Below are 12,166 nucleotides of genomic sequence, written 5' to 3' on the forward strand. Positions count from 1 at the left end.
CTCCAGGCCTCCCGAAGAAGGGGGGGAGCACGGCAGGCGGGAGTGTAAACAAGTAAAACGAGATGGACAGGAAACTCTGCAGTTAGCTGGAGGCCCTGCATCCCCTCCACCTCCTGCCTAAGCTGTGTAAGAGCCCTGGAAAGAGGAGGGAAGTGGGGCACGACACCATTCCAGCCCCACGACACCTCCCAGGTCCTCACCCTGGGTGCAGGATAGCATTGCAGGTAAAGGATTTTTCTGTCTTGCTAGTTCTCATTGAGCTTCTCTGGTCAGTTGAGCTTGTGGTTCAGCCAAGAGTAGGTTTTTTAATATACATATAGAATTATACTTATTTTTTAAATATATATATACAAACAAAATAGCAAGAGCAGTAATGCACCACCTGGCAGAAGACGGGAGCTGGATGATGCTGGCAATGGTGGAGAGGGAGAGGGGAGGCTGCTACAGAGGGGTCGGGGGCAAGGAAGCCAGATTTATGAGATGGTGTTTAGATAGTTGCCAAATACACAGTTCTCATGCTCTTAATCTTTTAATGCAATTATTAAGAATAAATCAAAGCATGCAATTGGTTTAAGTCACTTAATCTGTTCCCAGACACTGAGATATTCTGCTCGAGGGTGGTATGCAACTCATGCATTTGGCCAGGACAGGGGTTTTCAGGAGCCTATGATAATCCAGAGGCTAGTATGGGTTTCTGCCTGCCACACTGAGGTGTTTTTCAGGATTTTCACTGGAGGTTCTTGGGCTCAGCTGAAGGATAATATATAAATGGATGGTGCTGATGTTAGGTTAAATACAACTCTTTCCAGGTTTAAGGTTTGGGCTTAGAGGGATGTAAAGGGATCTTGTTGCTGAACAGCTTAAAGTTCTTCTGGAAAAAGCCAACCCAAAATTTCAGGTTTTGTATTTGTTAAAAGAGATGCAATCATTTCTGTTCAGCCTGCGTAACACAACATTGCCCATAGAAACAAACAATGGGGTATTGTGATTGCTCATAGCCCAGGCTGTTACACAAAACAAAACTTTCTAGCATTCAGAATTAAATTATCCAGCCCCTTTTTCATTTCACCATAGAAGACATTTGATGATCTTGGAAGAGATATAAAATTAAAAACATACAATATTATGGTTCTGACCTTTTCTTGTTTTATTGATGGTTATTAATACATAACACATTTGTAAGGTATAAAGACAACTGTTACATTCAGCAAATCCTAACTGTATCTTTAATTAGTTCACTTTATCCAAAAAGGAGCAAAAGCAAAATGAAAGGAGAGAGTGTGTGAATTACTGTGATTCCTCCATCTTTGCTCTGATTCTGAATCTGTTTTCTTACAATGCAGTGTAGTCTTTTAACAGCCTAGGAAGGGTTTATCTCCTGCTTAAACCAGGAGCCAACAGAAATAGAGAAGTGGTAGAAGTGTTACTATGGGCCAGGCTTGCATGTAATAGGGTTTATATTTACCTGGTTTTCTGTATTTATTGCATGTATAGAAAGGATTCTCAAACACATACTGCTGTGTGGCACAGGAAGCCAGGTCATGTTTAAGAGGCTTTAGTGTAATATGTAAGTGCAATCACTTCACAGACAGATTTTAATTGCTGAGTTGTATATAACAACATGGCATTGGTGATTTTGTTATTGAACATTACAGAGAATGGAGATTTACAAAAAGAAATATTTACTGTGGTTTTAACTGTGATACATGTAGAAAAAAATGAGAATATCTCTGTCTATGGCATTAGTGAGATTATTGGAGTCCTCTGTCCCACTTCAGAAGGAACACTGGAAAAAACTGGAAAAGTTCAGTAACAACAGCAGTATTATATAACATCTGGAAACTCATTTTGTAGCAAGAGTCCTGAGCTCTGTCTATATACTTAACCAAGAAGGGTTTAAAAGGGACCTTCAAGTGTTTGCATCTGGACAAATTTTTAATAGGTAGCTCTTTAAACTAGTAAAAGAAAGTAAAACAGCATCTAATGATGGGGGAAATCAGACTAGAAACAAATATCTTTTAAAAGGAAAATCGTTCAATGCTGGAACAATTTAGCCTAGAGATAATGAGTTCTCAGCTAGAATGCTTGTAGGTGTAGAAGCAAACTTTGAACTTACTGCAGAGATAAGAGGATTGGCCAGTTTCAGTGGCTTTTATTGAGGTACGGGAGATCATAATAGATATCATATCAGATGGTCCCTCCCTAGCCTCAATTCATGAATCTTGCTGCAATGACTATTTGATGTGCTTGGCAGTGTACTGGAAATGCCTCCACTGATCCCAAGGCAAAGAGCTACTACTTTCTTTGCATAGTGTGTGTTTGTAGATTTTTGCGGTACGCAGTGGAGATGAATTGCGTCATCATTGGTCTCAGTATTTGTAGATCTATATAAATATATAACATAGTATAGAGGCATACTGCACAGTTCTATGCATGTGTTATGTACTTTATATAAACGCATATACATTATGTATACATAAGCTATAATACATAATTAAATACAGTAAATAAAGTTTGCACTGTGTTTATGTAGACTCACTGTATTTTATATTCTTGCCAGCTAAACATTTCCCCTTAAGGACAGGTCATTGTTTGCAGAAAACATTTTTGACTGCTGATCTCACACAGTTGTAAGGTCTTTCTTCTGGTCACTCTTAATGAGTTCCTAGAAGAACTTTGTTCATTTTGGCTGAAGCAAAACCTGAAATTGTCTCTTTCCTGCAATGCTAGACTTCTGCAATAAGCTAATACTGAAACCATTTAGGGGGAACAAAAACATCTTTTTTTTCTGTTTCTCCAAGGCCAGCTGGTGTTGTCGGAAGGTGTTGCAAAAGTCAGTACATGTGACATTACCAACTGCAGTAGCCAATGCTCTGTAGACAGGAGTGGAGTAGTTAAGATGAAACAGTTCAATTCCTTGTTTCTCAGAAGTTTTCTCTGACCATTTCAATTCACACTTCTGCGTGTCCAATGACAACAAGATTGGAAGTGCAATGTACACTGATGATACCTCACACAGGACCACCCATCTTCGTCTCCCCATCCCAGCGCACCAAGTGCCCTCTAAGTGAAGACCTCTGCTGTAACTCAGCCCAGTCCTGTGATGTTTTAAAGGCTGGAAAATATTTTGGGGGCCTTTATGATCTGCAGGCCCAGCAGCCAGGCTAGGGAGCAGCATTTCTGTCCCTGAGCATGTGCCAAGAGGCCAGGACTCAACGTGCCCCTAAAATGTCAGTATGGGCATGGCCAGCCCTGGTGCTCTTAGCACTAGGCACAAATAATCCCTGTGGGAGAAGGAGCAACTCTGCCAGCCTGGGTGTGCTGCTCTTGGTGGTGCTGTTGCAGTGCTGCAAGCCCATGGGCCAGTTTTCCCATTTTGTTGTTCTGCTCTCTTCCTCTGAGGGAAGCTGGAAGGCTTATGTGGCTGTTGGCAGACACCTGAAATCTTGGGGTGATAAATGCTGTGCAAGTTTGAGGTGTTAATCTGTTCTGCAGTTGTGTTAAAATAGCACAAGGTGTCATCTGTAGGCAAGGTCAGCTCTTGGGGTGATTGACATTGTACAGATGTGCAATGGAAGAAAGCTCTGCTCTGGAGAACTAGGGTGAGAGAGGAACAAAAGCAAACATAAGGAAAAGCTCCTTACCCAGGACAATTTTTGCTCTAACAGCTCTACTTGTGGGCAAATGCTACCTGCAATCCTGGCCAGGCTGAGGCAGCTCAGCAGGGCTGCTAGGGATGTGGGGGCAGCAGTGCTCTCTTGGCTGCATCCACAGTTTTCACTGTGTTCTTACACTGGAGGCTGCAAATTCTTACCCACCCTTTCATATTTATGTCTGGGTTAATCACAGGGTGGTTGGCTGAGCTCTTCTTTCAGGGTTGGTGGCCCATATTGGCAATTTCTCCTTCTGATAGAAGGATATAAAGAAAAGGAAATAGAGGGTCAAAATGAGTCCTCATGAGAGACTTGCCAACACCTTGTAAGTCAGGATTTTGGGATGGTTCATATACTAAGGCAGGTTTCAGCACTCTGCCTTGTGTATGTGAATCCATGCCCCATGAGTGCTTTGGTCTTCCAGATGCCGGGCACAGCAAGGCATGACCGAGAGATGGCAATCCAGGCCAAAAGAAATCTGTCCAAAACCACTGACCCTGTAGAAAGACTTCGCCTGCAGTGTTTAGCACGTGGATCTGCAGGCATCAAAGGACTTAGCAGGTAAGTCTAAGAAGCCAAACCCATTATTCAGCCTAATAGTTTTAGCTGCAAGAGGTTCATGGTCTAAGCAGGGACCAAAACTCGAGTTTCCTGGTTCTGATGCAAATGCCACAACCCACAGAGCCTGGGCTTGGGGATCTTGTGTTTTGAGAGGCAGGACTGACTTGCTTGCCTATTAAAGGACTGAGGACTGTGAGTGTCTCAGAGCAAGGTGCTTTCTTGAGACCCAGAACAACTCCTTCCATGGAGAAAGGGGGAACATAAAACCTATCTCTCTCTTTGGTATTTTCTATAATGAAATATCCCAATAGTGGAGATTTTGTGCTTCCTTTCCTTTGGGGCATGATTCCTCTGTGTGTAACAGTCTATTAGCTGTCTAGTTCATGGGAAGCATCTAAACTTCTGCAGCCACCCTGATTGTGCGGGTCACCCCTCCCCTAGGAAAGGGGAGCTGCATCACACCCTGAAACCTCTCCCAGGCCCCATAAATCACAGAGGGATCCTAGGTGACCAGCTGGAACTTTATCTACATGCCCAACTTTTAGATGGCACAATGTGTAACAAATAGCAAGACTCCTTCAGTTGAGGCAGTCTTCATTTCATTTAAGTTCAGCTGTGTAATATTCACGCACTCAATCTAAGCAAGACTTCTCTGCTGTTAATAAGTGTGGGGACTTTCTGTTTTTTGAGGATTTTTTCCCTCCCTGTTTCATGTTTGGGCTTTTTTTTCTCAGAAGACTGTACAAGGGGGTAATGTTACCTCAGTAAGGTGTCCCTGTGCTCTGGCACTGTGCTAATCTGCTGCAGCATTCTCCAAGTTTTCCTATGCATTCTCCTCAAATTGCACATTTTCCACAGAGTATTTCGTATTATGGATGATGACAACAGCAGGACCCTTGATTTCAAAGAGTTTGTGAAAGGATTAAATGATTATGCTATGATGATAGACAAGGAAGAAGCACAAGAGATTTTCCGGATATTTGATAAAGATGGCAGTGGAACAATTGATTTTGATGAATTTCTTGTTACACTGAGAGTAAGTTTGGGAATTTATGTTATTACTGCATTAAATGGAGAAAAAACCTTGATTTTTCATTAGCTGAGCATGAAACACAGCACTACTGTTCATCTTAGTAATTAACAAAGTCTACAGTTCTATTTAAAAAGTCAGTAACTCTTGAGAAGCTAAAATATTCTATTTCCATGTAAATATGCTAAAGGAGAAAAATCACTCTGAACACCTCTGTGGATGAGAGGGCTCAGAAGCCAACACACCTCTGCAATTTATAGTCAAGGCATAAGGCTCCTTGTAAATCGAGTAGGATAGAATAGTTGGGAGTAAATGGGTGTGATTTTTTTAATAAATTGCTGCCTTCATTTAGGTACCTAAATTCCTATATTGCAGTCTGGGTGCCTATGTGGTTCAGCCCATTAATCTCACTTCTTTGTCTGTCATTTTATGAGGCATCTCCTTATAACATAAACTAATCCTGTGGTGGCTTTCTCTAGTCAACCACGGTGTGACTGAATTTGGTTGGAGCCTCTCTGCTCTGCTGAAATCTAAACAATTAAGACAGAAAATAATCAGTGCTTAAAGTGATTAGTAATGTCTTCTTAGAAATATTTTAAATGGTTATAATAGAAAAGTGTTCTAGGTAACATTTTCTCTCTTACTGTTCATTCATTTACTATCACATTATTAGGCGCTGAATAGTCCCAGTCACATCCTTGTTTGGTAATCTATTGCCCTTCCTAGCTCATGGACAGTGTAGACTGTCAGAAGTTTATTATTATTATTATTATTATTGTTTATTATTAAGAGCAGCTACTTGAATTTGGATCTGGGCAAGTAGTCAGCAGAAATAAAATTATTCTGTTAATATTTATTTACAGCCTCCCATGTCAAATGCAAGAAAAGAGATCATCATGCAGGCATTTAGGAAGTTAGATAAGACTGGAGATGGTGTCATAACAATTGAAGACTTAAGGGGGGTGTATAACGCAAAGCATCATCCCAAATACCAAAATGGAGACTGGACAGAAGATCAAGTTTTTAGGGCCTTTCTGGATAATTTTGATTCACCCTATGACAAAGATGGTAAGGTAAGTGAAACACTTAATATCAAGCCATGAAATCCTTATCTGACTCAACATTTGACTTCAATTATTACCTGTGAGAGTGATTACAGTACCAAACATGCATTTGTGTTACATTTATGGGGGACCGTAAAATGGATGCATCACCTCTGTGTAGGACTGTTGGCGCAGTTTACTAACACCTTCAGAGGCAAAGGGGCTCTGCAGGAGGTGGAAGGATAGATGTGAGATTGCATTTACAGGCTTGGAGCTTCAATGCTCTACTTTCATAGGTTACTCTAAGTTTATCTTCAGACTAACCCAATTGCTGATTTTCAAGATCTGCATAAATTGGAGGATTTTTCACTTAGGAGAAAAAATACCAGGATCCTCTTCAAAAGCAGGTTCCGTAATATGTGAAATACTTTACTGTTAGTATTTCTCCAGTGTGTGTAATTACTGAGACATCAGTCCATAATAAAGATAGATTTAGCCACAGAGAGTTGGAAGGAGGGCGGGGACTGGGCAAGCTGCCACCAGCCATGTGCCCTGAGGAACCACTAGCTGAGGCAGGGCTAGGAGCCCTTCCTGCCTTCCACCTCAGTTCTCCAGTGCAGGTGCAAAGCCTGGGCACCTTCTGTGATGGACTTCTTACGCATCCACATTGTAATCACCTCCAAGCCAAGCATGCTTTTTTTTTTCCCCTTGTGATGTGTCTGCGTACTTCTTTGGTCTGAACTTACACATCTGACCAACTCAGAGCAATCGTGGATCTCCGTTGTTCACATGGTGATATTCTCAGTCTAAGCTGTTCATAATAACAATCTAGATAAGGTTTCATCAATGCTTTGTGGAATGTCTTTAACACGTCACACTTCTGAGGTGCACCTGGGTTTTCATGGCTGCACTACCCTGGTGACTCCTACCTGTCTAATGGCTGGCTACTACACCCAAATCCTCCATTAGCTTTGTTTCCAACAGGCAGGCTCTCAGTTTTTAGAGACATGATGGTTTTTATTTCCCTTGGGCATGACTTTGCACTTGGTAGAGCTGAACTTCATTCCTTTTTCTGTTGTGTCATCCTCAGAGGTACCAGTTGCATATAAAATGTTACTCTGAACACTCACCTCTTGTCCAGCAACCCTGACATTAGCCCATCTGATTGCAGTTTCTTCTCAAAACTGCCTGTGACTTTCCTGTGCCTGAATGAGAGATTACTAATGACACTGGTATGAGCTCAACACCTAAAATGTTTTTAGCAGAAATGCCTGAAACCTAAGTATCTGCTAGAAAGGTCCTCTTCACTGTGAACTTGCCAGGTGCCTCTGAAATAGTGAGGGTCAGCCAAGCTTGTAATCAGTTCCTGATGGTCAGAGAGTCTACAGTGTTCGCTTCTCCTCATTGTCACATTTTACCTAGCTCTCAAATGCACAACGCAGTAGGAACAAATATTTTTCTGTGTAATGTTTATTCAAAAAATGACCTATATGGTTCAAGAGTTAAGGCATCACAAGAGATATGCACTGTTTGTGCCTGTTAGTCTGATGTTTTTCTTTTAAATGGGCACTTTAAAACCAATTCAACCTCAAAATACTCATGGAAGATACTCAAAACTCTTAGGTATTTGAAAGAATGTTTGCTTCTTTAAGTGAGACCTGTTTAGAGCAATGATATCTTCTCTCTAGTGAATGGACATAAAGCTCCTAGCTGTCTCTGGGTTTCACCAGAAACCCCATCCACTTTTATTAATAATAATGCAAAAATACAGATTATAGCATCCCTGGAAAAAAATGCATTAACATATTTGTCTCTTGGGTAGCACTGATTTTAACTTCATTTCCTGGTAGAGTTAGTTTAACTCCTCATGTTTCATTTCCATCCAAGTGTTTCTGGAGGACAAGAGCTCTTACTTCTAGCAAAGAAGTGAACCTATCCAAATTTTCAGTGTCTTCGTTCTTCTTGTTGGATTCCTTTTCACTAGCAACAACATGAAATAGCAGGTGTTAAGTTCTACTTAGAGTTCTTCTCAATGTTTGGTTAAGACTTATAGCATTAAAAAAAAAAAAAAAGGTTCATTTTCCTATTTTAAATCCTTCTGTCTCAGGTCACAACAGAAGAATTCATGAACTACTATGCAGGAGTCAGCGCTTCAATAGACACAGATGTCTATTTTATCATCATGATGAAGAACGCTTGGAAACTCTGATCATATGATTAAAGGAGCAAGACTTTACTTCCACCTTTTGTAGGTTCCCATGGTTAAGTGTATGCACAACACCATGCTCATTTTCCTTAATAGCAGCTTCCAGTAACTGTGCCAATTACAGTCAATCTGCAGAAATAATTCCCAGATGCTCCAGTAGGCTCAGCCTCAGAGGATCAGAGCTTAATCAGAGCAGATCTGGCATCCAGCCACTCCGCAGATCTGTCCCTTTTCTCCCCACAGCCCTGACATGTCTTATCTTTTCTGAGACGAGCTGCTGCTTTCTTCTCAGACATCCACAGTAGGTCCCTGTGGCTCCTGAATGTAACCCCTCCTCCAGTGTTAGATACAGCTCTGTTCAACAGAGGATACAAAAGGAGGAGACTGAAATACTCTGGAAGGGTGGTGATCTGGGGCAGACTGTTATAATTGTGGGGAAGGCTGTCCCAGGATGGCCATATAGCCCTCTTGTCTGTAGCACTGCAGCATCCCTTGGCTTCTTGGGTCTTATCTGTGGGATGGAGCAACTGCTCAGCTCGCTGCTGGGAACATGTGAGTTCCCCATGCCTGGAGGCTCAAAATCAAGAAGGGGACACACAGACCAGAGTAAATTCAAAATGCACTTTGAAGCCCTGTTTTCTCCCCAGCTTACAACTCAGCATACAGGCATCTTTCCTGTGCATACTATGTTTCAAACCTCTGTGGGCCTGCTTATAGCTTTTTTCCCCTGCCTTTACTTATTTCTTTTGTACTGCGAGATCATCTCACTAATATTTTTCTTTAAAGGGCATACATATGTTACAGTATTTTCTTCTCAGTGTTCCAGGAACATTTACTGGTCTGGTAGCTGTTGTCTGTACACACCTACACTGAAAGTTACTTACTACTCTTTGTATTTATAGTTGTTTATGACCAAGCTATGACTTCAGGCAGCTTTCTGGGAACTCAAGAACTTGTAACTTTCTTGTCATCTTCTGTTTCTGATGCTGAAAAAAGGATGGGACCTACCCTCTGTGTCACAGAATTTTCATCAATCATAAAAGGAGCCTTTACTTACTGTGATGCTACCGAAGTGCAAGCATACCTTATATGAAAAACAGATTTACTATCAAATAGAGGCTGTACACGTCCTGGCAGCTTGAGTAGAATCCATTTATTTCTTACGTATTAATTGGCTCCACAACAGGGTGTCATGTAATCTGTCTTCTGTGTTTCAAATAAAAAGAAAGTAATGTGAATGGACTGTGGGAATCACAAAATGAAAAAACCTATTTCCTTCTAACATGCTATCTCATGTCTTCAGACCCACAGTGATCTGTTGTGTTGACATTTAATCAAGTGCAGTGGATCTGAGTAACTGCAACCAGTTTGTCTTTTCAGTGCTAATACTTTCTAATTTTACTTAACCCCAAATGCAATATACCTTTTCAGAAGGGAGGAGTGGTATTGGAAGGAACTATGCTTTTTTAAAACCAGCAGAAGCTTTGTCACTGGCCTGCAGGAACCATAGCCAGAGGCTGTGACGGCTGGGGAAATCTGAGTGCTCCAGGGGGAGGTTTCTGCACTGAGCTTGACTAACAAGGTTTTGTGTGAGGATTTGAAGGACATGAGCCAGGAGAGCTCATACCCTCATGCTGGCAGGAGGTCTCATCACCCACCCTGCAGGTGAGAGCTACAGCAGATGCACCCCTGGTACCCTCATAGCAGCTCCAAGCTCCTTGGGTATGTCTGTGTGTGGACCTCATCCCTTGCTGGATATGTTTCTCAGCATCAGGAGGACATTTTTCACAATGTAGTAATTTTGACATTTGTACCGAGCATGTTTCCAAGGGCTCATTTCAGATTCCTTCTAAGTTGGTGACAAAATTTCCTTTCACTTCTGTTGGAAAAGACTTGCTTCTGGAGCAATCTGAGTGAAAACTTGTAACTGCAGAAAAGGTATAGTGCTTACAGGAAAAATAAATAATCTGGGAAACAATAATATGTGTTTTTTTCACTTGTAATCAGATCCTGTAGAACACAGATTGGAATTTGTGCTGTAAGAAATGTCATTTAATTAATATGTGTGCAAATTCATGGAACAAACACAGGCATTGCATTGACTGCTAAGTATGAAAATCTGTACTAGGAGATGTGCAGCCATAACCTACACTGGGCACACACACCTAAGATTCAGTGGAAGCACTTTGCAGAGGTTAAAGGCAAGTTAAAAGGATTTGAACCAGACATGAAGGAGTATCAGGGCTAACAGCAGTTGCCCAGAGCTGCCCTGCAGCACTTCACTGTCCCTGTCTGCTGGGGCAGCTGCACTGTGATCCAGGAGAGCCAAAAGCAAAGCTCAAGCATCCATGCTCGGCTGCAGGCTACTGCGTGCTGGTTACAGACCTAGCAGATGCTGAGATAAATGGTGATGCATGCTGTCCTGCCAGTCTGTGGTTGCACAGTGCACACTGCAGATACAGGGAGATAGGTGGCAATGTACACGATCATATCTGGCACTAGCATCAAAATTGTCAGATCTTGGTCGGTGCTTCATGTTCAAAGCACTATTTCTTCTTTCTGATTGTGCGACAGATGCTAAACAGGATGGCTTATACCACAGGAACATCTGAGTCTGCAGGGCTGTGGGCCAATACCAGAGGTAAAGGTTTCACCTGCATCTTGAGCTCCAGCCTGACTGGTAGCACAGCACCTTGTAACGGCTGGGTTCTGCCCTTCCCGCCAGGCAGCGCCAGGAGCATGCTCCAAAAATGCTGGCAGAGCCCTGTGGTCCCTCATAGAGGGAAAAGCTCCCTTATACCTCCCCCAAACTGTACTCTGACCTCTGTCTGAGCTATCAGAGCATCTCTGTGGCCCCCTCCAGAAAAAGCACAAGGCACGGGGGTGGAAAGGCAAGGGACAGCCTCTCCCTCCAGCATGGTCCCTGGGGAAAGGCAGCACTCCTGCGGCATCCTTTACTGCCTTTTGGTTTTGCCCCTCGTGTGCTTTTGTGGTTTCATGTTTTTGTTCCAGAGGGGAAACTTTTGGCTTGTTATGGTCCAGCACTGTTTTGCTCATGTTCTCTCCCACAGCATAAACTTCTGGTTCAAGCAACTGAGTTTTAATGCAAGCCCCACTCACTGACATATATTCTTGAAATTAGACCACAAGGTATATTCACTGATCTGAATAATTTTTTTGGTCTCCTGGCACAAAGCTGTCTTGGCAGAGGCAGATGGAAGCAGCTGAGGTTTTTGCAGATGAAACCACCTGCACACATTGCTGTATGAAAGCCTACTTGCCTTTACGTAACAGCTTTTACACGGTACTTCCTCAAACCTCTGCAGTCGCATGGGCAGAGCAGAGCTTTGCCAGCCCAGAGCTGGGCTCGTGGGCCCCGCTGTCACCAGCTGGCAGTGGGAGCAGGCCTGGTCATTTTGATTATTTTTGCCTCCCAGCTCCTGTCCTCCACACCGGGAGCAGCAGCAGCAGCACACTCAGCTTTCCCTGGTAAAACAGATAAAGCCAAAAGCAACCTGCTGCTGTCGGCAGCTGCCCACTTTCTATGACTTTTGCTATGATTATAGCCTGACCCATTTCTCTAGAATTCCTTTCTCATAGCCAGCTCAGGAGGAAGGGATGAGCAGAAAGCTTGTTTCCTGGTAGGTTGTACTTAACACCAAGTCCTTCAGTG

General features: G+C 42.5%; 1 protein-coding gene across 2 annotated transcripts in view; it reads left to right on the top strand.

The window, feature by feature from the left end:
• CAPSL (calcyphosine like) overlaps positions 1-12,166 on the top strand; it is a 16,001-nt gene continuing 3,835 nt past the window's right edge. The window contains exons 1-5 of one of the 2 annotated variants that reach the window (XM_075078490.1): positions 1-224; positions 4,078-4,214; positions 5,073-5,250; positions 6,108-6,317; positions 8,395-10,532. In XM_075078490.1, coding sequence (XP_074934591.1) covers positions 4,078-4,214; positions 5,073-5,250; positions 6,108-6,317; positions 8,395-8,496 — 627 coding nt within the window. In that variant the 5' untranslated portion in view covers positions 1-224 and the 3' untranslated portion in view covers positions 8,497-10,532. Of the gene's footprint in view, positions 225-4,056; positions 4,215-5,072; positions 5,251-6,107; positions 6,318-8,394; positions 10,533-12,166 lie in introns of those variants that run through there. The other variant, XM_075078489.1, reaches the window with a different exon arrangement.

This window comes from Phalacrocorax aristotelis, chromosome Z (assembly GCF_949628215.1).
Source record: "Phalacrocorax aristotelis chromosome Z, bGulAri2.1, whole genome shotgun sequence".
In the NCBI taxonomy this organism is placed as follows: Eukaryota; Metazoa; Chordata; class Aves; order Suliformes; family Phalacrocoracidae; genus Phalacrocorax; species Phalacrocorax aristotelis.